This window comes from Cherax quadricarinatus, unplaced genomic scaffold, assembly GCF_038502225.1.
Source record: "Cherax quadricarinatus isolate ZL_2023a unplaced genomic scaffold, ASM3850222v1 Contig968, whole genome shotgun sequence".
Lineage (NCBI taxonomy): Eukaryota > Metazoa > Arthropoda > Malacostraca > Decapoda > Parastacidae > Cherax > Cherax quadricarinatus.
In genome coordinates, this window is record NW_027195994.1 from 60,868 (window position 1) to 88,247 (window position 27,380).

The following is a 27,380-nucleotide window of genomic DNA, read 5'->3' on the forward strand; positions in this document are numbered from 1 at the left end:
CAGCCTTGGAGACAAACTAGCTAGGGAGAAGTCAGCTGAGAAGACCATAGCTAAGGGGCAGTCTCTATATTTCAAGTAAGTCTGTTCCACTTTTGTGGACAAGCGATGCTAGCCTTGTCGGTCCTTTGTGCATTTATTATCAAGAAGAGAAATGTACAGATTTGTGAGGGTAAAATTCTCAACTCATTTTGCAAAAGCAGTAACCACTCGCATCAAAAAAACCCTTAAAGGTTTCCATATATTGTAAAGCCATAGCACTAGTAGTGGAGGAAGGATCATGATGTTGATAAAATTATGCTAAACCTTATGGGTCATTCAGCACTGAATGGATGTACTTTAATTGACAAGTAAAGTAAACAAATCTACATATGCAAATGTTTGATAATACACTTTTAGGCGGTGAATGAAAGTACAGTTGATCCTATGTAATAATGTATTTGCTCACACCTGGGTATCAACATTGATAAAGTTTGTGTAAGCGGCACTTAAATACATGACTTGCCAGAAGAGTTGTACATACATGTATGTGTAACTTAAATACAAAAGTACACAAAAACTTCACCCATAAAGTATTACATCTCAAAAGGCATTTCAAAAGAAGTTAATGAAATAATGGAAAATACCATTCAGGTTGTAAATTAATTACCATGAAACCATACTGTAGTTTCCTTAATCTTTTACACTGATTGGACATGAACAATAATAAACAAAATTACAAACAGCCTTACACTATCATTAGATGGGCTAATGTGGCCACTACATATGGCCAGTGCTGTAACAATATTCCCTCAAATTAATAACTACTTCAGTGGAATGTATAAGTATGGCATTATTTAAACTTTTGCAAGAACCCCTCTACTATCAAAGGAAAAAATCATATCTACCAATATATATATTTATTCATACTTTATACAGTTCTGTTGACTTGAAATTAAAAAGCTCTACTAGGTTCTGCAAAGTTTATATGTATTTTCTTTTCTGATTCAGATTAGTTATAACTGCCCCATTATAAATCAGCAATCCTATGAGACAAGTCACAATAATGGGTGAACATACTGTAACTATGGCAATTGTTGTAATATGACCAGCAACTATAATCCATAAGATTATAAGTAAATTTCTGTAAAGTATAGCAAAAGTAAAGAAAATTGTTTAACAAGCAACATTTACTCAATCAAAAAATAATATAGTGCCATAACAACAGTAAAAATCCTTGTAATCTATTTTCAGTTTAAAATTACCAAAAAAATCAAGAAAATGTGTCTTCAACATGCAGGTAACTTTTGCTACCTTGGTGGTTTGAGTAAGATTACAAATAAGTGCCAGTCTGGAAAAATGGGTCATAGTTGCTGGTGGAGTTACACGTGTTGTGACTGTGCTGTATGGACTACCCCTACAGTGACCCAGCTTCCACAGTTGAGGATTTTCATTCAAGGTTGTCTAAACATACTATAATATCTTCCTATATTGTCAAACTGTGTATCCAACTGTTCTTTATTTTTTAGTATTCCGTATTGTATTAAAAACTCATTAGACAAAAACTAAGGGTGAATGAGGATACTACAGTGATCTGCTGAGACATTCCCTTGATTGTTCTCCAAAGAATCCTAATTTTGTGTCATATGGCCATTGTGGGGTCAATTCAGGAGGCTCAGGTGAATGGCCAAGAAAAACACTATCAATACATTGGTTCCATTTTGCACCTGAGACTCTTTCATGCAGGTGTTATTTGCAATGGGCACAAGGAAATGTGGTACTGTATTAGTGTGTATGCTATCATTGGGAGCTACAAGCCAAAAAAAAAAAATCAGATAGGGAAAACTTACATCCCTTATCTGTGCAATCTAATTTCTATAATGTTATTAATGGCTGTTGTCATAAACCCATGAATTTTTGAGTATTACAAGCCATCTAAGATCCTTGTGCTCATTGATGTTAATCCCTAATATGTAAAGTTTTCTCCAGTCAAGCTCCACTCGTAAGTACAATATGTTAACGACTAGTTACTTGGCTATATGCGGTAACAAGAGAACATTCACTCACAGTCAACAAGATTAGAAGTAGCCTACAAGAATTCAGCTGAAGAGTTAGTCAGTGTTAGAACAAAGCTGAGAGAATCTGGGGATGAATAAAAGGCTTAACCCACAGATATGAGTAAAATATAAAATTAAAACACTGAATATAGGGAGAAAAGCTCACTAGATTTGTAAATCATATTTAGCCAATTTTTATGGTAGTTAAATTGTAAAACTAATTTACCAGTTGGGTTTCAGTTACATAACAAATATGACTTTTAGCACTTTTCAGCATGTACATCAAGTTCAGTTAAATATATATATATATGTATACCGTATTGACATTATAAAATCTTCAATGACAATACTGTGAAAGGGCTAAAATTATTGTTTACTGTACTTCAGACCTAAAATGGTTAAGTCAACATATTATATATAGCTTTTTCCATGACAGGAAATATTAATGCAGATAGAGGGGGATGGGGGAAACAGTTGCACTAGGCCACAGAAAATACATTCACAATGTACATCAATGTGTTAGTGGTTAGCAAAACTTCTATGCAAGCAGAGGCACAACTTTATCCCCTGCTAATGATCTCTTCCTTGGGAACACTGTGAAGCTTAGGCTGCAGTCATAAGGTAAGAATTCCCCAAAAATTCTTATGTCCACTTAGAAGTTACAATTGAAGTTGACATGCCAAACGAGAGCATAGGAGTAAGTTCTTAGGATATTCTTACATTTACAAACTCATCATTAGTGAGTACGTGCAAAAGATTTGTGACAAGTTAGTCTACACACAACCAGCCATTCTGGGCCCTGCTGACCGTGCGTACACCAAATCACGCGCATACACCAAACCACACACTTACTACTTGGGCTTGGAGTAATCCCTTTGCAATGGACTACACTATTTCCATGTTCTACTTGTGTACAGTATTTCCTTTTCATTCACATCTACTATATATATCACTTATGACACATTAGATGTCAATCTGCAGGTAAGTGGAGGGTGTCTAAACAGGAACTCAACAAGGTCAGAAAGATGATGGAAGTACCAGCGCAGGGATTAGACATATGGGTCCATTGAAAGTGAAGAAATGTAGGTGGCATACTGGATCTACTTGGCACATGGCAGTATGGAGGGACACTTTTATAGAGATCTTAGAAAAATGCAGTCTTGATCGCTCTACACCATCTTTGTAATTTAACAAGATAGAAGTGAATGAAAAGCCTGCTATTTCCATTTTTTCTCATCAGAAATGTATAATGTCAACTCTCCATGTACACCATCACAGCTGCCATGTTATATATTGGGCAGTTTACCAAGTAGACTAAATGGCACTTCAGTCCTTAGGGAGAAAACTGCAGCTCTCACTCATTCCGCATGGTACCTCCCAACTTGTCCATGCTGCTATTCTCATCCTCCAAATCAGCCTCTAGAAGAATTCCTTCTTCCAAATCAATTCCTTCCTCCAAATCAATTCCATCCTCCAAGTCAGCTTCCTCTTCATGTGAAGGGGATAGATCTGGGGGGAATTGGAGGCGTCGAAGGGCATCCATAGGGGACATGGGTGTGGCAGGTGTGGGAGGTATCTGCATCATGAGAGCTGGGGTGGTTGGGGAGCGATGAAGATTATATGAGTGGGGAGATTCACATGTGGGAGAGACCAGTGCCTGCACCTGTCGTGAGGAAAAGGGACACCCTGACACAGTTGGGGAAGGGGTGCCTCCTCCAGGACTGGTCAGGTGGCGGTGTGGGATGACCTCACGCTCTGCAGGTTGGGCCCAGAAGTCCTGAGAGGTTAGTTACTGTTAGTAATGGGTTATGAATTAATGGAGGCTTTAAGTGAAGTTAACCTCATTAATCTTAAAACGGTACCATTGCCAAGACTGCAATGTGATGGACTGGTGTAAAACAGTAAAATAAGTTAGAAAACAAAATGGTGCAGAGAGGAGAAAAAATATATATAAATAAATATAAAATATTATTTATTTATATTTATTAAAGCTGTAGAAATTGGTGGGCAAATAGTTTCATATGTGTGTATTGGGATTAATCACTGGTGGAAGTAGGTGTAAAAAATGCAAATTATTTAAGGATATAACTAATTTAAGAGGTAACAGAATGAGAAGGAAAGGGGGGCCAGTGTCATCACAAATTTGGAGAGGGAGCAGGAAGGCAGATACAAGGGTAAAGGCAAAGTGAAAAAGCAAGCACTACTGATGGGAGTCGAGTGAATCAATTAGTGAGTGTAGATGAGAGGAGAAATGAGTATGTCAGGATGCAGTGTGTCCACACAGGTGCATGTGAACTAGTAGAATGAATTTTGCTATGCAAATGTGTCTGTATAAATACTGTACATTAATTCAGGAAATTATACAGAAGGTCCCCAAGTTACAAATGTTTAGTTGCAATGATCTGAATTTATGAACAGGGCACTTTGAATGCTGACTTGTAGATTTTTCAAGAGTTTTTCTTGTCAAATACTTGTATACTTTTTTTTTTATGCATGTTTAGTGGGCTCAAGAGTCAAGAACCACACATTCATCAGTTATGATTTTAAGCTGAGTGAGTGGAGGCAGTCCTGTCTTGGATTTATCTAAGGCTGATGTTCCTGCAAACAACACAACAGGCCTGAGCATGCACTTCAACTCACCACAACTGTCTGCCCCCACATAACCACCCAGCTACCACCCTTCCCAACACTTTCTTCCACACCACACCCAGGTATGTGCTACCCCTCACTTACATCCTCCTTCCCAAATCACATATCCAGGCACTTACTGTTATGGGATTATCAGAAATGTTCTGGCTAGAGGAATTGGTCTGGTTACTTATATATGGTAATGCTTGTTGTAGAGTTATAGTACAATGTTGGGGCATGTCTGGTTACAAGTCTGGCATGAGGCCTGATCAATCTAATGCTGGGAGCTAGGGTGCTATGAAGAGCCTTCCACCATGGCTAGGTAATGTTATGTTTATGTATGAACATTGAATAATAATACATCACATGTATATACATTCAGCACTTATAATCACTTATATTTTATTATGTTTATATTTAGAGCACTATTATCATTATTTACTAATATAAATAGGATAAAGTAAATAAGATTGTATTAAAATACTACATTTATACTGTAGTTTGTGTAATATACAAGGCAATGCTGCTTTTGTTTTACTGGGAGCTTGTAGGTTCTCCCTTCTTTTCTGAATGACCAACCATGTGAATATTCCCCTCAGCACTTCTGGGTAACTTCAAGTTTCTAACCCTGGAGTTAATTTTCGTTCAAGTCATGGTGATAATTATATGTATAGGGTACTAGTTGCTGCAGTGTGTCAAAACAGTGCTTTAAGGCAAGTGAGAATTTAAGGATAATTATGACTAATATGAAGTAGCCATGTAGTGGTGCAAGCCGACTTCAGGCTAGCTGATTATAAGGATAGCCTTTGTGATATTTAATATTCTACTTGATATAGATGAATGTTTTTAAGCTATGAGAAATAACAAGGCCCAATTATATCTTGTGTTCATGTGTATATAAAGTAGTCTTCATTAATATAGTATTTTTTTTTTATTTCAATGCACTGACCATCTCCCACCTAGGCAGGGTGACCCAAAAAGAAAAACAAAAGTTTTTCTTTTTACATGTAGTAATTTATATTGCTGTTTTTATGGAGACCTTCATTGTACTGACCTAACTAATGAATGTATGCTAGGGCCAGGTGTAGTGCCAGAATTTTTATGCTAGGTAGGCTTAGGGATGGCTATCGGATTAGGAGGGAGGAGTCCCAGGAGACTTGTTTTGAATCAGCATTATTATTATTACTATTTTTGTTTGGTGGCTGAGGGATTTTTTGGGGGCTGAAGGCCCCAGAGCCCCTCCTTGGTGGCACCTCAGGCTGAGCTTAGCATAGCCACAAAATCTTGCTCTGGGCAGGTATTTTATTAATAGCCCTAGATAGTTATCTTTGTGTTAAACCAGTAGAGGTGAAGCACCCACATGTTATTGTCACTTTAACCACCACACACACTAACACTTCAGTGATAAAAAGTGGTCATACAGTGGGAGGGAGGAAAAATGGGAAGAGATTACAAGTTTTTAATTGAATTTTTTAAAAGTTAAATATAATTAAACAAAATATTGTCCACATTGCAATTTCTGATCATGGGTTCTATGAAAATATAGGTTCTTATAGCTGAATGCAAATTACAAATGGTGTTCAAGACTACATGTTGTGTAAGTTGAGGACCTCCTGTATATATGTGCATTAATTTTGCATTAATTTGTATATCTTTTCCATTTTGTTTACGAATAAATTACCATGTAATAAAAAAAGACAAATATAGATATCAGATATCTGTAATGAGAGAGAATGGTTCATTAACTGAATTTAGCAATAAGTGTAATTTGATAAGCTAGAATGCATTGCTGTATTTTCTTCAATAATTTTTGTAAGGGCATATTACATTTTTTAAATTAGAAATTTTCTCTCCAAAAAGTTTACAAAAATCTAACTATTTTTTGTCATCTTGCATTAAAATTATTTATTCAGAGTAACCTCTCCACAATATTTATTCAGGGTAACTTGTCCATATCAAACTGTTTTAACCTATCTTTTATACAACCTCAGTAATAAAATTATTCACTTTCATAACGGCAAAAATAACAGTGAAAGAGTTCACTAGGTAATGATATGCATATGAACTGAAATACTGTGTTTGTGTGTTATACAGTTTAACCATTTTGAAAGGGAACTGAATTCCCAAGCAACTTTGTCAAGGAGAGTTGTACATCACACATGGAGCTAATATGACAAAATAAAGTGGATATCATTATTATTTAGCCAAAATTTAGGTCAATAATGACATGTCAGGTTGGGTAATTTCATTTAATATAGTTAAAATTCTCCCAAACTTTGTTAGTTAAGAACTTATAAAGTACTAGACTTTTGTTCAGACTCCATCAGCACTACATTTTTTATACAGCTTGACTTTTATATAATTTGTTTAATAACTAACTTGCATATTACAATTTTTTTTCATCAGCAGGATTAAATTCTCCTGCATGAAAAAACAGAACATTTGACTCCTTACAAATTGTTATATTTGTGTTATCTTAAATTTAGGATTTAGTCAGTCTAGCATGCATAAAATCTTTCATTTTGTACATAGGATCTTAGACACGCCAACATTGTTGGGGGAATTCTTCATTAAGAAGTTATAATGACATCTGGATTTTTAAATGCAATATTGATATGGTAGTACCAACATAATTTTGGTCAAGTATGATTCATTGTCTTTTCCTTATCTATGAACTCTGAGCTATTAACATGCAGTGCTCTCAAGAACATGGAAAAAGACATTGAATATTTAACTGTCATGATATGATGAATAATAATGTATATAGGAACAGACATTGGTTGGTTTTGTATATCTGAATACCTGGTTCTCTTTGATAATTAAAACATCCAGAAATGTAAATTAGATAATTTGTTCAAATTAGTAAATATTATCAGTGGAGCTAGATGATTTAACCCAGGTAGAAACTTACTTAAATTTGTATTCTTGGGTCATATGCATAAGGTATCATCTACATACTGTATCTATACCATTTTGTATTATGGAGAAAATTTTTATTTAATACTGTAATTTGGTTTAAAAAAAATCCATGTAGTCTTAAATTATTGACTAGGGAAGGGGGATATCCTATTGACGTACCAAAATTTTGGGTGTAGAATTCATCCTTAACTACAGAGTTTCATAAGATACATATTTGTTATTAAGATCATCATGGATTCTTAATATGTTATAACAATCTGACATTGTTTCTATGCTAGTAATAGCTTGATAAACCATACCACAGGCGGGATTTGAACCCGCGGTCAGAGTGTCTCAAAACTCCAGACCGTCGCGTTAGCCACTTGACCAGCTAGCCACAATAAGATTCGTCCAACTAGGTATATTTCTACACCATAGGAAGGTTAGCATAGGCACCACTGTGACCACAAATGCAAGTTTTTACAGACAAATCTCCAGCTAGTGTGGCCGTGACGAACTCTAGCTCAAGTCCCCTCACTGCCGTCAACATGACTCACGAAATCGTAATGACACGATTGCAAACAAATCATACCACGGGCAGGATTTGAACCCGCGGTCAGAGAGTCTCAAAACTCCAGACCGTCGTGTTAGCCACTGGACCAGCTAGCCACAATAAGATTCGTCCAACTAGGTATATTTCTACACCATAGGAAGGTTAGCATAGGCACACTGTGACCACAAATGCAAGTTTTTACAGACGAATCTCCAGCTAGCGTGGCCGTGACGAACTCTAGCTCAAGTCCCCTCACTGCCGTCAACATGACTCACAAAATTGTAGAGTTCGTCACGGCCACGCTAGCTGGAGATTCGTCTGTAAAAGCTTGCATTTGTGGTCACAGTGGTGCCTATGCTAACCTTCCTATGGTGTAGAAATATACCTAGTTGGACGAATCTTATTGTGGCTAGCTGGTCCAGTGGCTAACGCGACGGTCTGGAGTTTTGAGACTCTCTGACCGCGGGTTCAAATCCCGCCCATGGTATGGTTTGTTTGCAATCGTGTCATTACGATTTCGTGAGTCATGTTGACGGCAGTGAGGGGACTAGAGCTAGAGTTTGTCACGGCCACGCTAGCTGGAGATTCGTCTGTAAAAGCTTGCATTTGTGGTCACAGTGGTGCCTATGCTAACCTTCCTATGGTGTAGAAATATACCTAGTTAGACGAATTTTATTGTGGCTAGCTGGTCCAGTGGCTAACGTAACAGTCTGGAGTTTTGAGACTCTCTGACCGCGGGTTCAAATCCTGCCCATGGTATGGTTTGTTTGCAATCGTGTCATTATGATTTCGTGAGTCATAGCTTGATAAAGCAGTTTCTTTTGCCAGTTAGACTTTTTGACATAAAGTGCAATTACGATGGGTTTTTAATCCTTAAATGGTCCAAACGTATTTATACGTTCTCTCACGTAGCGCCCCGAATATTGTGAGAATTTTTTTTTTTTTTTTTATAGGAAAAAAGAGCATGTGGTACCCAGGCATCCCCAATTTTTTTCATATGGCACACACTGAGTGTGCACACCCATTCTCTCATGTCTAGGAGACTCAGGCCTATCGTGCCAATGTTGAATCATTGACAAAGGAAATGTATATATACGTTTGGGGCGCTACGCGAATGAACGTATACATATGTTTGGACCGTTTAAGGGTTAAGAAAAAGAAGCTTTCAAAATTGCAAGATGCAGAAGTTTTATAGCTTTCAACTCAAGCTGTCCATAACCTAAAATTAAAAGTCCCTTCTCTGTCTACAATTCTGAAAAAAATAAATTCTAAAATGGTTGAGAATCTCTTTCTACAGGTAATGACCCCAAAAATGAAAACTTTGATGTAATACAAAATTACACAGGTGCAAAGTTGGAGGTCTGAGTGTAATTCATGCAACAGTGATTTTGCCCACTCTAAGGCCTATTTTAGGCCAATTTCAGTTCTCAGACTAACCCAAGTCCTAGTTATTTCACTAGTATGCCTTCAATACTGTTCATTCAACCATCAGAACAACACTACTGTCCTGGAGGTCTGTAATTTGCCCAATTTCACACTTTTCAATATGTATTCCAAATGAACCCTTTCAGGGTCGGTGCCGTATATGTACGGCTTGAGAACCAGGGTTGGTGCCGTACTTATATGCCAAAATTCTAGCGCCTTCAAATCAAGCGGAAGAAATCGGGTAGGCCTACATGTGAAAGAATGGGTCTGCGTGGTCAGTGTGTGCAGTATAAAAAAATCCTGCTGCACGCAGTGCATAGAAAAAAAAAACTGACTGTTTTTGGTTCAAAACACCGACTTTGCAGTGTATTTTCATATGGTACTTATGGTTGTATTCTCATTTTCTTGATCTCATTTGATAGAATGGAAGATATATTTCAGAAATAGAATGATTTTGATTGGTTTCATGATGAAAAGTACCTTGAAATTGAGTTCAAAGTAGCGGAAATGTTTGATTTTTGCTGATTTTCAAGAGTAAACAAATCATACCACGTGTCCAATACACGTCAACTGGTGAGTCTAATATACTTTCACAAGTGTGCTGATATTATTTATACCACTTTTACAATAATGCAGTAGTCTGCATAAAAGTAAATCTTCAATTTTTTGTGAGAATAAAAATTCAAAATGGAAAGCAAGAGTAATATAAGAGGGGCCTGGAGACATGACTAATGAACAGAGAACATGTTATTTTAGTGCCAGGAATGTCTGTCTTGTTTATTCTTCACCCTATTTTGATATTGGCATTTTTTGAAATTTGGGTGAAATTGGCCAAATTGCTAATTTCTGACCACAGGAACAATGGAATTGGCCAAAAATAGGGCTCAAAGTGGGTGAAATCGCTAATGTGTAAATATCGCTAACTTTGTGAGAGTACTCTCATAAGTTTTCCATCAAATTTCGTACTTTTAGCATCATTAACATCAGAAAAAAATTCTCTATCATTTCGAAAGAATTTTTTTTTTTTTTTTTTTTAATTTTTCAACCCTGAGAGTGAGTTCAGGATCAGAGGTCTTGATCCTGAACTCACTCTCAGGGTTGAAAAATTAAAAAAAAAAAAATTCTTTCGAAATGATAGAGAATTTGGTTAAAAGTCCAAAATCAACATTAGATATTACAACCACTAATGTGACTTTCCCTCTGTTCATTAATCATGTGACTCCATTGTCACACAAGAAATCGTTTTCCCCCATTTCTCATCTATAACCATAACTAAGAATGACTGGTCACGGTTTAAAACCATGTAATAAGTGAAGTAGACCTACTCTAGGAAAATCAACCATTTTTGCCACTTTGAGGCTTATTTCAGGCTTTCTCCTTTCTTAACCAACCAAAATCTTCCCTATTTCTAGTATGTCTTCCAGTTTACTGGAACCAAAAAACAGCCAATAAAACCACCCTCACAGCAAATTTCTTGCCTACTTACTAACAGCCCCACCTTTGTCACAGACTCCCTCTTTGACTTTTTGTTTGGCAACAACTTTATTACACCAACTTTGATTATGCAATAGGGGATACGTTCCAAGGACCTGCCGTGTATACCAAAAGCGTGAATAGTAGCAAACCCTATATATAAGTCCTATACATACCTATTATAAAGTTTAATTGATAATTTATGCATAATAAGTGGAAAATTATCACTTTTTCACTGATGGGAAACACTTTCACATTTTCTCTTAGGCTTTGAAGAACTGCCAACTTTTCTACTTTTGCACTTTGGGGCCATTATTATGTAAAATTAAGAGGTATTTTTGAGCCACAGAAAACCGTGGATAACTGAAACCGCGGATACCGAATCAGTGGATACGAGGGTTCTATTGTACTTCCTTTAGCACTCACTGCCCCTACTGCTGTCTGTACATGAATACTAATTTACTAAAACCCATCAAACAAACAATCCAGCAAAGGCCATAATGAGTTTAATTGGCTTTTTTTTTTTTTTTCTTGATACAAATCAAAGTGGCTAGTAAATGTATTGAGCCTGATTGAAAACATGGTAAACAGTTATAAAGTAAATACCTATACATGTATGTATTTAGTGGAAAATTAAGTACCACAACATCTGATGATTTCAGTATGACTAGTTTTGATGTAACATTTACTATGGTCTCTGTAAATGACAAATTTTCTGCCTGAAGACCTAAACTTACCATTGTCTATGTTACCAAACTTGTACCTTATTAAACTCAATATTACTGACTGACAATCAGTTTCATGACTAATTTTTTACACCCAAAACTTTAAAATGGCAATTGGAAATCCTCCTTCCCAGTTCTTAGCATGGAATTTTTTTGGAAAATGAACTGCTAAATACAATTTTTTTTCCCATGATACAAATGGTATAGATATGTGGATAATGTCCAGTGTTTATGGCTCAAGAATACAGATTATAAAAAAGTTTCTATTTGAACTAAATGATTTATTACAATCCATAAATTTTACTGTCAGGATCTGCTGTCAAATTTGACTAAAATAATTCCTCATTATTTCTGGATGCTTTGACATAACATAAAGGAATTCAAATATGGAAAGTAAATAACTGTCTTCCTTTGTACACTATCATTCATCACCACAAAAATTTTCAGTTTTCCTTTGTACGTTCTTGTGAACTCTGCATTTTCTGTAACCGAGTTTAAAGAGAAAAAAAAAGGCAGATACAGGTCTGCCATCACAAATCCAGCAATCAGTTATTCGGCACTAATTTTGGCTAGCATAATTTCAAATTTCCAGGGTCGCCACACCAACCTGCTGCTACTGTTTGGTGGTGCTACTTGCTGCATAAGTCATTCCAATTTCTTTTTCTCCATTTATTGTTATAACCTGCTTGATTTTAGCCCTAGCCATGGTTCCAATGAATAAAAGAAATTCTTCTCATTATGTAAAGCACCTACACAGTACATTATCCATTAAAGATAAGGTGGCTTGGAAGCCACTGTCGGTTGCCATGAGCTCAGTCTCATGATGCAGGAGAATATGCTTTATTATTACGCTAATATCAACACCACAGCTTATTTGCCTATCACAACTGATCTAATATGACATAATAAACAATATAAATAACATAAAACATGTTAAATACTCCAGAATAAATAATTGGCATAACACCGAGCAGTTCGACGGAGGTATGAAGAGGATATGGTATACAAATACCATTCTCCTATCCCTGTCTTGGGGCTATACAGTGGTCCCCCGCTTTTCGTAGTTCCCGGCAATCGTAAATTTCGCCAATCATAGGGGTATTTTCGTATAAACGTGGACTCGCTTTTCATAGGCTGACTCGCGAGTCGTAGTTCGTCCGGGACGCATACCCATGGCGTGAGCTGGGGCGGCAGCCAGTCTGGCATTGTTTACCAGTGAGCGAAGGTCCCCTCACGTGCTCCAGCGAAATATTTCATAATATTCCATTTATTTTAGTGCTTGCAAGTAGTACTAAATAAGCTACCATGGCTCCAAAGAAAGCTCCTAGTGCCAAGCCTGTGGTATAGAAGGTGAGAAATACGATTGAATTTAAGAAAACCATCATTGAACAATATGAAAGTGGTACAAGTGTGGCCGAACTGTCCAGGATGTATAAGAAACCCTACACAACCTTATGTTCCATAGTGGCCAAGAAAAAGGAAATAAAGGATGCTGTTGTTGCAAAGGGAGTAACTATGCTGACAAAAATGAGATCACCAGTACTGGAAGAGGATGAGAAGTTATTATTGGTGTGGATAAATGAGAAACAATTAGCAGGAGATACTCTTATGACTTCGATTATTTGTGAAAAGGCTAGGCAGTTGCATGAAGATTTGGTAAAGAAATTGCCTGCAAAAAGTGGTGATGTGAGAAAATTTAAGGCCAGCAAAAGCTGGTTTGAGAGATTTAAGAACCGTACTGGCATACACAGTGTGGTAAGGCATGGTGAGGCTGCCAGTTCGGACCACAAGGCGGCTGAAAAATATGTGCATGAATTCAAGGAGTACATAGAGGCTGAAGGACTGAAACCTGAACAAGTGTTCAATTGTGACAAAACAGGCCTCTTTTGGAAGAAAATGCCAAAGAGGACCTTCATTACACAAGAGGAAAAGGCAATGCCAGGACACAAGCCTATGAAAGACAGGCTGACGCTAATGTTCTGTGCTAATGCTAGTGGGGATTTCAAAGTGAAGCAATTACTAGTGTACCATACTGAAAATCCCAGAGTGTTCAGGAAAAACAATGTTATGAAGAGTAAATTGTGTGTGTTTTGGAAATCTAATAGTAAGGCATGGGTCACGAGGGAAACTTTCGTCGAGTGGTTCAATGAAGTGTTTGGCCCTAGTGTGAAGGAGTATCTCCTGGAAAAGAAATTGGATCTCAAGTGCGTGCTAGTAATGGACAATGCACCTGCTCATCCTCCAAACTTGAATGACCTAATTTTCGAGGAGTTTGGGTTCATCACAGTAAAGTTCTTGCCCCCGAATACCACTCCTCTCCTCCAACCCATGGACCAGCAGGTTATTGCTAACTTTAAAAAACTCTACACAAAAGCATTGTTTCACAGGTGCTTGACTGTGACCACAGACACTCACTTGACCCCTAAGGGAATTTTGGAGAAAACACTTCAGCATCCTCCATTGCATAACCCTTATAGGTATGGCTTGGGAGGGAGTGACTACCAGGACTTTGAACTCTGCCTGGAGAAAATTGTGGCCAGATTGTGTCGACAAGAGGGATTTTGAAGGATTTGGGACTGACCCTAATGAGCCTATGTCTGTTGTAAAATCAATTGTGGCACTGGGGAGTTCCATGGGGTTGGATGTGAGTTTGGAGGATGTGGAAGAATTGGTGGAAGACCACAATGAAGAGCTCACCACTGAGGAGCTGCAAGAGCTTCAGCAGGAAGAGCAACACATCGCAGCTCAGAATCTTGCTGCAGAGGAGGAAGAGAGATGGAAGAAGGTGCCTTCTTCAGAAATTAGAGAGATTTTTACTATGTGGGGTAAGATGGAAAGCTTTATGGAGAAACATCACCCTAACAAGGTTGTTGCAAGCCAGGTTGGCAACATGTACAGTGACAAAGTCTTGGGCCATTTTAGGGAAGTGTTAGAGAGATGCCAGAAACAGAGCTCTCTCCACAGTTATTTTGTGAGACAGGACTCCAGTGACTCTCAAGGTGGTCCTAGTGGCATTAACCCTTAAACGGTCCAAACAGATCGACGTTCAAATCTGTAGTGCTCCAAAAGTAGATCTACTTTTTTTTTTTACATATTTTCATATATAACAAAAAAAAAAAAGTAGATAAAAGTTTTTTTTACACATTTTCAAATGTAAAACAAGAAAGAAGATTACATTTTTTTACATTCTTTCAAATGTTGAAAAAACGTATATATACGTTTGGACCATTTAAGGGTTAAGAAACAGAGAAGAGAAGCAACCCCAAAAAAAGCAAATGGTACCTGAGGTGTTGATGGAAGGGGATTCCCCTTCCAAACTATAAACAATCCACTCTCTCCTCCTCCAGTCTCCCATACACTAAGAAGAATCTCCAATAAAGGTAAGTGTTATGCTGTTAATGTTTCATTCATCATTTCCCATTGTATTGTTTATGTACTACATGTATGTTTCATGTTAAAGATTTTTTTGTTTTAATACTTCTGGGTGTCAGGAACGGATTAATTGTATTTACATTATTTCTTATGGGGAAAATTGATTCGTAAATCGTAAATTTCGTTTATAGTAACGGCTCCAGGAACCGATTAATTACGAAAAACGAGAGACCACTGTATTAGAGAAAACGGAGTGTAGCTCAGGGCTAACTGTGATATACACTCGTACTGCACCATGAACCTCAAACAAAAAAGTTATTTTCTCTATACAGATTATCACACATAGCAGCATATGTGTAGAGAACCAAGGATAACCCAAAAAAGTCAACGTGGCTTATTTCTAGTACCTGGCTTGGGTTAGCCATATATGATTTTTGGTAAATATTCGATTCCCAGCCAGGGTAGAAACATTAGGCATGTTTCTTTACACTTGTTGTCTATGTTTACCCATCAGTAAATGGGTTCCTGGGTGTTAGTTGACTAGTGTGGGTGTTATCCTGGGACACTTACCAAATTTTCTTGAAATACTCTGCATAACAAGCGGCTTTCTATGTAGTAGTATGTCACTGATGTCAGCTAGGCCTGTATACCTTGTACATGTATGTGTAGTAAATAAAGATATTATTATTATTTTATTATTATTATTATTTTCTCAGTTTGTTGGGTTATCTTATTGAAACTTGGGCAATGTATGATGGAAAGATACTTCTTAACGTACACCAAAAATGAAAGGAATCAGACCATAAATAGCAGAGTTCACTTCTCAGCCATTAGCAGTATATCTTTGTATGGTTTTTATGGTTATATTCTCATTTTTTCGGTCTTATTTGATAGATTGAAAGATATATTACAGAAATAGATATGATTTTGATTGCTTTCATGATGAAAAGTACCTTGAAATTGCGCTCACAGTAGCGAAAATGTTCTATTCTTTAGTGAAGCTCAAGAGTAAACAAATGACGTTACCATCTAATACCTGTCCGCTTGCCAGTCCAAATTCCAATACGGAGTCAAGAATGGGTTGACATTATTTATACAATCATTACAATAATGCAGCAGTCTGCATAAATTTTTTTTTTTTTTGATAAAAATTCCAAATGGTAAGCAAGGATAATATAAGAGGGGCAGCATGTAGCCGTAACTAATGAACAGAGAAAATGTTATTTTAGTGCCAGGAATGTCTGCATTGTTTATTCTGGACCCTATTTTGAAATTGGTATCTGTTGAAATTTGTGTGAAATTGGCCAAATTGCCAATTTCTGACCACTTTATTGGGTAGTTGAAATAAGTGAATGTGCGTTTCTTGTACTCAGTTGACAGACTAGAAGTAAATAAGTTTATTCAGGTATACACAAATACAGTTACATAGATTATCATACATAGCAGCGTATGTATAGAGAACCTAGGATAACCCAGAAAAGTCAGACAAAGTGACTTATTTCCAGTACCTGGCTTGGGCTTGCCATATATGATTTTTGGTAAATATTTTTTTTTTTCTCGGTTGTTTGTTGGGCTATCTCATTGAAACTTAGGCAATGTATGATGGAAAGATGCTTCTTAACATACACCAAAAATAAAAAACACGGACGATAAACGAGGGAGTTCACTTCTCAGGCATTAGCCACCTCTTTGCAGTATATTTTCGTATGGTTTTTATGGTTGTATTCTCATTTTTTTTTTTTAGACTCATTTGATAGAATTAGACATGATTTTGATTGCTTTCATGACGAAAAGTACCTTGAAATTGAGCTCAAAGTAACGGAAATGTTCGATTTTTGCCGATGTTCAATGAACTTTGTGTAAGTCAAGTGATTAATTGTATTTTAACCTTACCACTCTGTAATCCGGCACACTACAGGTCCCAATGATGCCAGATTTGTGATGGAGGACCTGTACTATATGTGAAATAGATATGACCTTAAGTCTTCAAAAATATTTGCAAACTGCTAGAAACACAATCCAAAAGACAGTGAACTATACTCAACCAAATATGTTTTGTTGCTGACACATGTAAATTGCCTTGAAATTCCTACATTATTCATAAACATCAACACCAGTGTTGCAGTCAAAATTCTAGATGTCACAAAGAACTAAAGAATTTCCCAGAAAATGCTGATGACAGTTTATAAGATCCTGTATATAAAATGTGATTTATTTTATTTAGGGCAGACAAAAAAAAAAAAAAAGCCTGGATTTAAGAGAGCATAAAATAGCACATGCCAGGAGTCAAATGTTTATTTTTTGTGAAAAAATTTTACAATCCCATTGCTTGCTTTAAAGAAAAAAAGTGATACATAAACCAATGGTTCAACAAAATATCGTAAAAGTTTTATAAAATCCACAGTAATTGCAATGGAAGTACAGGACTATATAAAACTGATGCATTTACAATGAAATTTATGAGAATTTTAAGCTATACTGACAAACCACATACATGCAACTCTTGATCTGATATTATGGATAGATATTAATCTCATGCCCATGAGTGTTGTCTTACCCACCTGAATTTGTCATATTGCGTCCATGTGTGAAGTGCAAATCTGTATATTACATACCTTGCTTTATTGTGCATAAAATTTAATTACATTTAAGTGGTTAAATTGCACAGTAAGGTATTTCTCAACATTATATACAGTATACGTATATGCCATCTCCCATCAAGTGGTGACCCAAAGAAAAGAAACATTCACTATCATTCATTCAAGGGGTGTCTTGCCATGAGTACACTAACATCACATTTCATAAGACACTCCAAACTGTAGCATCCCTACCCCTCCTTCAGAGTACTAGCTTTGTACTTTCCACCTCTAGGACTCGAGTCCGACTTACCAGTTTGCACAATTATTTATATATAAACACAAGTATGCATATTTAACCCTTTGACTGTTTCAGACCCCTTTCTGAAACTGTCATTCTATGTCGCTCAATTTTTGAAAAAAAAAAAAAAATTATTTTTCTTATGAAATAATAGAGAATCTTTTCCTGATGGTAATGACACCAAAAGTTCGAAATTTGGTCGAAAACTCGTGGAATTATGCTCCCGTGAAGTTAGCGGTCTCGGCGACATATGCGTATCGGCGATTTCGCTGACTTTGAGTCCTACTTTCAGCCAATTCCATTGTTCCAGTTGACCAAACTCATAGCTATTTCTTTAGAACTCCATTTTATCAATCAGCTGAATACAAGAAACCTCCCATTTACTAATTTGGACTACCCAATATGGTGGTCAGAAATTGGCAATTTGGTCAATTTCACGCAAACTAAAAAAGATGCCAATTTCAAAATAGGGTCCAAAATAAAGAAGGTAGACATTCGTGGCACTAAAATAACATATGCTCTGTTCATTAGTCACATCTCTAGGCCCCTCTGCTGTATAGTCCTTGTGGCTTAGCGCTTCTTTTTTGATTATAATAATAATCTAGGCCCCTCTTATATTATTATTGCTTTCTATTTTGATTTTTTATTAATACAAAAAAATACAAAATTTACTGTTATGCAGACTACTGCATTATTGTAAAAATGGTATAAATAATATCAGTGCACTAGTGAAAGAATATTAGACTCCCCAGTTGACGTGTATTGGACGTGTGGTGTGATTTATTTACTCCTGAACATTGGTAAAAATCAAACATTTCTGCTACTTTGAGCTCAGTTTCAAGGTCGTTTTCATCCTCAAAGTAATGAAAATCGTCTCTATTTCTGTAATATGTTTTCCATTTTATCACCTAAGACTATGAAAACGCGAATACAACGATAAATACTATACGGAAATACACCTCAAAGTCGGCGTTTTATTCCAAAAAAACAATCAGTTTTTTTCTCGTTACTCAATGTGTGCTGCAGGATTTTTTTTTTATGTGGTGCACACTGACCACACAGACCCATTCTCTCACATGTGGGCCTACCAGCTTTCTCCCGCTTGATTTGAAGCCACTAGAATTATTGAGTATATATACGTCAGAAACATTGGCTCGTAAGACGTATTTATACGTCGAAAACAGTCAAAGGGTTAATTCAATAGCCATCTCCTGCCAAGGCAGGGTGGCCCAGAGAAAATGCAACTGCTGTCTTTCCAGAAGTGTGGTGACACCACACACAGATTACTCTCCTGCTGCAACATCCCTACCTTGCCAAAGTGCAGGCACTGCCCTTCCTACCTCCAGGACAAGTCCAGCTGTTTCTCCCAATTGTTTCATAAAAGTTGCCTTGCTCACACTCCAACACTGCCATTTAAAACCACTTTTCTCCATTCCTATCATGCTCACACAAGCCTGCTGGATACTCGAGCCCTAAAACTCAAAGCCTCTTTCACCTCCTCCCTCCAACTGATCCTGGAATGACACCTACACCCTCCTACTTTCCACCCCAGATATATACAATCTCACACTTCTCCTCTCCACATGCCTAAACCACCACAACCCATCCTCAGGCTTCTGAATTATACTCAAGGTAATACCACATTGCCTTTAAATGTAGGTGTGTGTGAGAATGTTAGGAGTGCATAGAAACAAAATGGTTTTAATGGGCATGCTATTGAAGTAGGAACAAAGAAACCTTCAAGATTATCTGGACTTAGCCCTGGAGGTGGAAAGTGCCTGCACTCTGGAAGAGTGGTGGTGTTACAGTTGAAGGGTGATTTGACTGCAATAGCACATTTCTGGGAAGATAGACTGAGTAACAGTGTCTTCTTTTTTGTGCCATCATTCCTTGATGGGAGACAACTGTTGAGTTAACAATACACTGTGTGTGCACATGCGCATATATACGTGTGTGTATATATATATATATATTTATTTTTTTTTTTTAACAAGTTGGCCTTCTCCCACCGAGGCAGGGTGACTCAAAAAGAAAATACTTTCATCATCATCATTCAACAGTTTCACCTCACTCACACATAATCACTGTTTTTGCAGAGGTGCTCAGAACACAAGAGTTTAGAAGTACGTATATACGTATAAAGATACACAACATATCCCTCCAAACTGCCAATATCCTGAACCCCTCATATATATATATATGTATGTATGTATATATATATTAATTTTTATATGCAAAACAACCACTGTGAAAAAAATAGTGAAATTCCAAGTGCTTTCATGACTTTTCACATCAAGGAACTATAAAAATGAAATATCAACACGAAGGCGTATGAGGGTAAGACTACACCTCGGTCACGTCACAACACTTGACTGAAACACAACTGATACTCCACCCAGCATTAAGATTTTTTACTTGCCTAATGTATCATTAAATTCTCAGATTTTATTAATTATAAATGAATGCAATTTATATAAACCAAAAGAAATATTCATGTTTTCAAAACTGCTTTTTATGAAACCTGATTCTATAATATTCCTGTCAATGATGGACTTGCCTGATAAAACTTTCTCAGCCTTTTGAAAATCAATTGGATGGTTAAAATCTCTCGCATGAATAAACAAAGCATTAGAATCCTCTCCACCTCTAATGTTATATTTGTTGTTTTTAATTTTAGTTCAAGACTTTTACGAGTTTGACCGTAATAAACTATCCCGTATTTTACAAGGACTCATACACTCGTCAGGGGAGGAATTTGATTTTTAAATACAACATTGATATTAAAAGTCTTAAGAAGAGAAGGCATATCAACTAAGTTTTCATGGTAAGGGTCCTTGTGGCTTAGCGCTTCTTTTTGATTATAATAATAATAATTCATGGTAAGGGAGAACCAACATATTTTTAGTTGAATAAAGTTGGTTGTCCCTTTTTGAACTGATACGGTAAAGAACTTTTGAAAAAATTCCCCCCAAAATGCTGACTGGTGTTTGTATAAGATTTCTTGTAAAATATGTGATAGTTTATTATGGTAAAACTGGTAAAAGTCTTAAACTAAAATTAAAACAACATATAGTTGTAGAAGTAGACAAGATTCTAATGCTCTATTTATTCAAGTGAGAGACTTTAACCATCCAATTGGATCGACACCATGCCCAGCCCTTCTAGGGTAGGGTAGGTGCCTGAGCCCGAGCCTTTAGCTCATAAGACTGTCATTCCCATTTGCCCCCTTGGGGTGGGGATGGCACACCAGAGAGGCCTAGCTTGTGGCTAGGCCTGGGGACAGTTGGTCCCAAAGATGAGGTACTTGTGCCTCCTCCCATGGGAGACTTAGGTCTCGGACACTCCCTAAAGAGGGAGCCAAGGCCGGGCCACCACTTGGAAAAGGCCCGGGCCGGGAGAATACCGGCTGATCTTTAATAATAATAATAATAATAATAAACATCCAATTGACTTTCAAAAGACTGAGAAAGTTGAATCACGCAAGCCTTGGTTGGCAGGAATATAATAGAATCATGTTTCATAGAAAGCAGTTTTGAAAATATAAATATTTCTTTTGGTTTATATGAATTGGATTCATTTATAATTAATAAAATTTGGGAAGAATTTAATAATACATTAGACAAGTAAAGTCTTAATGCCTGGTGGAGTATCAGTTGCGTTTCACAGTCGGGTGTTGTGAGGTGTACTCTTGCCCTTATATGCCTTCCTGTTGATATTTTTCTAGTTCCTCGATAATGTGAAGTCACAAAAGCACTTGGAATTTCACTATTTTTTTCAGTGGTTGTTCTTCATATTGTGATCTTTTTGCATAATATATATATATACACAAATGCACACACATATATAATGTATCATATAATTTGCATACAAATCTGCAAGAAATATAATAAACATCTGGGAGTTGTTGGAAAGAAATGTAGCCAATCAAAACACAAGGCAGCAGGTGTACCACTGTACAGTTTGTGGCATGTTGGATCCTGGGTAGAGCTGCTAACCTGAGCTTTAACTTGCCTCAGTTCAAGTCTTCCAACATTGCTTGGAAAAAAAAAAAATACAAAGTGCAAGTGTATGCACGCATATGCATGTATGAAACTTTGAAGTGTAATGAATACTTCAGTAAGCTCATGTGAAACATCTCATTTTATGTTTATATTTTTGTCTTCAACAGTGATCTTTATTTGGTAAAGAGAATCTCACTTGGAGGTAAAATTATGTGCTGCCTTGTATTTCATTTTTAACAAGTGTCCCTGACACAGTTTCTAGTAACAGACAACACACCACACTCGCACTATAATTTTTATTTTAAATTTTGTGGCTTATTTCTGATTTACCATTAGTATTAGTTTATCAATTCATGAAATAGTTTTAAACAATAGAATACAGATTTACAGTGACAGCATTTCTAATAGCTTAACATATACCTCAAATATAATTATATAAGGTAAAAGGTATTTATGGGTAACAAGAATCAACCAAAGATATTGCATGCTTAAAAAGTTTAAGGCGATTACAAAATTGTTTAAGCTCATGGATTGACAGTTTGTGGAAATTTGCCTAAATACACAAGTTACATTTAGATTTTGGCACGTTTCATTACGTATGTGCTAATGCATACTGAATGTTCAATTAGTGACACTACATGCAATAAATGTACATTAAAAGAAGCTGAAGGATAACTATTCATTGTCCGTATACTTTTAAATATCTAGGATTTTGATGGGATCTGGCATAAGAAAATATCATGGTATGTTCACAGTTCACAACTGCAGGGAGCTTTATGGCCCTTTTTGGTTTCAGCTGTAATTTGAATCTTAAATGTGATGAATTCAAACATAATTCGTATGAAAAACATGGTACAGGTTGGGAAACACATTTAGCTAAACACCATGACCCTTGATAATTTGGGTAAACACTTCACAATCCATAACTGCTTTTCTTTCAGTTTGAGAGTGTTTTTCCAAGTATATTATGTTCTAATACCTAAAAGTCTAGCTGCACCACTTATACTAATTTTCACGAACATTAGTTTTCTCACTAAATTAACTTTTAGTAATCAAATAGGTTACATCTCCATCCTATAAGCTGCCAAGATATCAGCACATCTGGTCTTTTGTTGGCAGTAAACCAAGTGCTTCAATGTAATGATCCATGTTTCCTAATATCCATTATCACAAATTAATCTCATTCATTTTCTTGCCACCACTTGAAAATGACATAGCTATTACTGAAGTGAACAGTGCATAGTTCTTCAGAGGTGCATCATGTACTTAATTCAATTAACTTGACTCTGCTCATATTGAAACTAGTCAGTTCCTCCACAGCTATCTTCATCTTCTGTAGTGAGACATGGCTAGGTCAGTGATACTGCATATGATACATACTTTAAGGGTTCCTATACTATTTTAGTTACTAAAGTGCAGAGTGGAAGTAATGGCTTATTCTATATTTACAAAAAACAAAAGAGGCTGTAAAAATAAATCTTTAGATATCAAAACTGCATCTAAAAGATACAAAAAAGCTTATTTTTTTTTTAGTAAGATGCAAATTTGTATCAAAAAAAAAAAAAAGACCAAGGACCAAGATTATTATACAGGGTTAAAAGTTACCCCTTTCTGCATGCATTTCAACTTTCAAAGTACAGTATACTGTAGCTCTAAAACTAACCCTGAAAATATTTTAAAATTGAATGTAAACTCCATACAACACTGCCATTACCTGCAGAGGTGAGTCCTCATCTCAGGATTCAGCTGACCGAGCCTTTCGTCCAGTGATGGATCCGAACACAGACCGCAAAGTGGCCGAAATGCTTCGTGGAGTACCTGCTCCTCGTCCACGACTTACTCCAGGGTGTGCATCTAAACATTTCTGGTATCTCAGCTGTCAATAAAAATAGACATGACAAAAGTATTCAACGAGGTCTAAGTAATGAAAAGTACTGCAATTATTTAGAACAAACTCTGAAAATCTATACATGAGAATGTATTAGGTAAAGGATGCCATGAGCAACTAGTGAGATACTGTCGTTAACATTTGCTCTCCAAGAGGTTTATTAACCCTTAAACTGTCAAAATGTAGATCTACGTTTTTTACATTGTTTCTTGTGGAGAAAATCAAAGTCGGAGCACTACGCACACAACCGTAGATCTACGTTTGGACAGTTTAAGACAATCCAAATACAGGTTTGCAGAGGGTATGTAATGGTAATATAGTCAGGTGCAAGAAGTAGAACCTAAGCCCTAGACTTCTGCGCCAGCCTTCGTTGGGTGTGGATGCGTCTCTCTTGCCTGAGTATCAGTGACAAGTTTCTCCCATTCTCACTGGGACACTTGTCCTCGTCTATTTTGCCTGCCAGGCACTCGCCAGGAGGGGCACCTGTACATCGGCATACTTTTAGCCAGCTCCACTATTTCCGCTCTGTGGATAATCTGTATAATCCTCCGGGTTTAGCGCTTCCCCTTGATTATAATAATAATAATCTGTGGATAATTCTTTATAGGTCTTTGGTAGGAAGCCGGTTACTGACATCAGGTGGGAGTGTGGGCATCCCTCTTTGCTTGGGCTCGATACGGCTTATGCTGTCAGTGGCCCTGATAAACCCAACAAAGAAGAACCTAAGCACTAGACTTGCTGCTAGTAATAGAAAAAAATGCACCTGCTGTGTGATGCTGAGGTTTATCATTTTAAGGACTTATTTCAATCTTGATCTAAGGAATTGGATCTGTGCTCAGGTTCCCTTAATACCTTCCTCCCCCCCCCAACATGCACTGTATAATCTTATGGGTTTAGCACTCCCCCATGCCTGCTGTTCTGTATGTATGTATGTGAGGAGTGACAGAGGAAGTATCATCAAGGTGGGTCTGAGTGCTTCCCCATAAAAAGATTGTAATACATGGAATGATTAGGTCTGCCACCTGTATATGTTGTACTAGATATTTGTTTGGTGGTGCCAGATGTCAATAACAGGTTGGTTGAGAGACATACTGTGTGAGGGTGACTGGTGTAGGATGTTTGGGGAGCTGCCAGATGTGCAGGACTCAATGACAGATCTACTATGAAACTAGTGAAGCTTCAGGGCCCCAAAAATACAAGTCCAGGACTGCCAGACATATGAGAATGTATACCAATGTTGGTATGCAAAAGTACCAGATATATATACCATGTGGGGTATCAGATGTGCAATGTGTGCAACTGTTCTAGGAACAAAAAATATATCAGGAAATAGGACAATTGAACTAACAAAACCAGGTGAACCCCAACTGAAACAGCAGACTCAATGATTTCTTCTCCACCACAGGAAAAAAACCTAGCCAATAAAATCCCAAGCTCGAATACCCCACTGGCAACTACCTGAACACACTGTTCCTAGCTCCAACTAACCCCCTCTTCAAGGGGGGCTCCTTGGCGTGGTGAAGAGGCTCTTGGTCTGAGGAATTAGACCTGTCGGTCTCCTTCCTCAGACGGAACCTAATTACCCCCCAATCCCATCCTCCCCACCCCTCCCTTTTGACCTTCCTTTTTTGGCCTTTGGGATTTTTCCCACAGGCGTGCTAGTTCCTAGGTAGGGGAAAGGGTACCAGGGTCCATCCCATTCCATTGAGGTTCTTGGCGCTGGCGTAGTTTGCCGTGGAATTTGGATCGCCTGGGGATGTCCCGATCCCTCTCCAGTATCCTGGAGGGTGGCTTCGGGCGTATCTCTGGAAGCCACCTTTTGGATTCCAGGGGTGGTGGCCGAAGGAGGTATGCTTTGTGGCGGATATCCGGCCGCCCTCTCTTTTGTCCACCGAGGTAGCTCGGTAGATGTGAGGTTGCTATCCCGGATTGCTGGTTTACTGGCATGAAGGGTAGGGTATGGCACGGGGGGAGATTTCTGGCCCTTTTATCTCTCCCCGGTCCCCCCCTAACCATGGAACACCCAATCCATGACCCTGGGCCCCTTATTGTTACCGCACCCCGTTCTGACCTCGCCTCATCTTTTGGCCACTCTTCGGATATTCCTAAGGCTCCTGTACCTCTTGCTGGTGCTGTTTCGTCACCCGCTTCAGGTGCCGGGGCTTCGACTGACTCCTTCGATTTGTCTGACCTCCGCTCTCCTTTGACTATGCTTCCGGCCTCTCCCTCTATGGTGCGATGATTTTCGAGTCGCCAGCCCATCCCACGTTGGATCGACTCTGGTCCCACTTCTAAACGCCAACGACAATCTCCTGATGATGTTACTTCGTTACCTTCCCATTCTACTCGGAAAAGACCGACACGTCAAGCACTCCCTCTCCACACTCAGTTTTGGACCATACAATGGACTAAATTCTTTACTTTAAGACCGACTTCTTCTTCTGCCTATCTTTCCGACCATAGTATTGGCAAAGCGCTCCTACGCCACGTTGGTAGAGATATTTCCTTTCATGCTCTTAAGAGTGGTACGCGCATCATCACAGTCCAGAATTCTACCTAAGCTCATGATCTTTCTCTTCTTTCACATAACGATGCTATTCCTATCACTATCAAAAAATATCATTCCCTCAATTCTTGTAGTGGTACTGTTATTCTGCCCCATACCATAGACCAACAGAATTTCCAGACATGTGGTAATGACATTCTCGAACAGCTGGAACTCCAAGATCGACACTCGTGTTCTTCCTGCCCGAGGGCGAAGACGATACCCTTGCAATGTGGCTCGTTTAACTTTTGACAGCCGTGAACTCCCATCCTCTGTTTATGTAGCAGGACATCGGTTACAAGTTCGGAAGGAGATCCCTACACCACAACAGTGTAGGAATTGCTGGCGATTTGGCCACCCAGCAAAATATTGCAGATCTATAGCCGAATGCCCAGTCTGTGGTGCCGATGACCATTCTAATACATCTTGCAGTTGACCTCCCTCTTGCCTTGTCATGAGGCTCACCCTTCGTACTCTCGCCGTTGCCAGGTCTACTTAAATGAGTGGGAAATTCGTTGCCTCAAAGAGGCAGAAGGTCTCCCTTATGCTATGGCAGTTTCTCATCTCTGCCTCCAAGGGAGACTACCCCATGTTTCTTATTCTTGTGTTTCAAAACGTCCCCATCTTCTGCAGCCTCCTCTGCGGTTGCCAGTCCCATAGTCACTCCTGTATCTAATTCTTTTACTGTCCTGGGCTCAGACGTCCCTACTTCAACACCTCAGTCTGTCCTCACTTCTTCATGTTCTCCCTCACAAGACCTCATACGACAACACCTCCCAATCGTCCCTCTACTTCTCAGAGGTCCAACAAATCTCCTTTAACCCCTCCTTCCCTTCATCCACCTCCACATTTTACCTTCCCGGTCTCTGTACCTAGGTCTTCAACTTTCACTGGCTCCGTTACAAGTGTGGAGGTTCATCCTCCTCCTCGTACTGTGCCTTCCTCTTCTGTCCCCTCCCACA

At 38.0% G+C, this 27,380-nt stretch overlaps 1 protein-coding gene across 2 annotated transcripts in view; it reads right to left on the reverse strand.

The window, feature by feature from the left end:
* Positions 1–415: 415 nt before the first annotated feature.
* Positions 416–27,380, reverse strand: part of LOC128695110 (protein Fe65 homolog) — a gene marked incomplete at its 5' end in the record, with an annotated part of 54,044 nt that continues 27,079 nt past the window's right edge. The window contains 2 exon segments of one of the 2 annotated variants that reach the window (XM_070080791.1): positions 416–3,810; positions 23,700–23,861. In XM_070080791.1, coding sequence (XP_069936892.1) covers positions 23,721–23,861 — 141 coding nt within the window. 2 annotated transcript variants of the gene reach the window in all.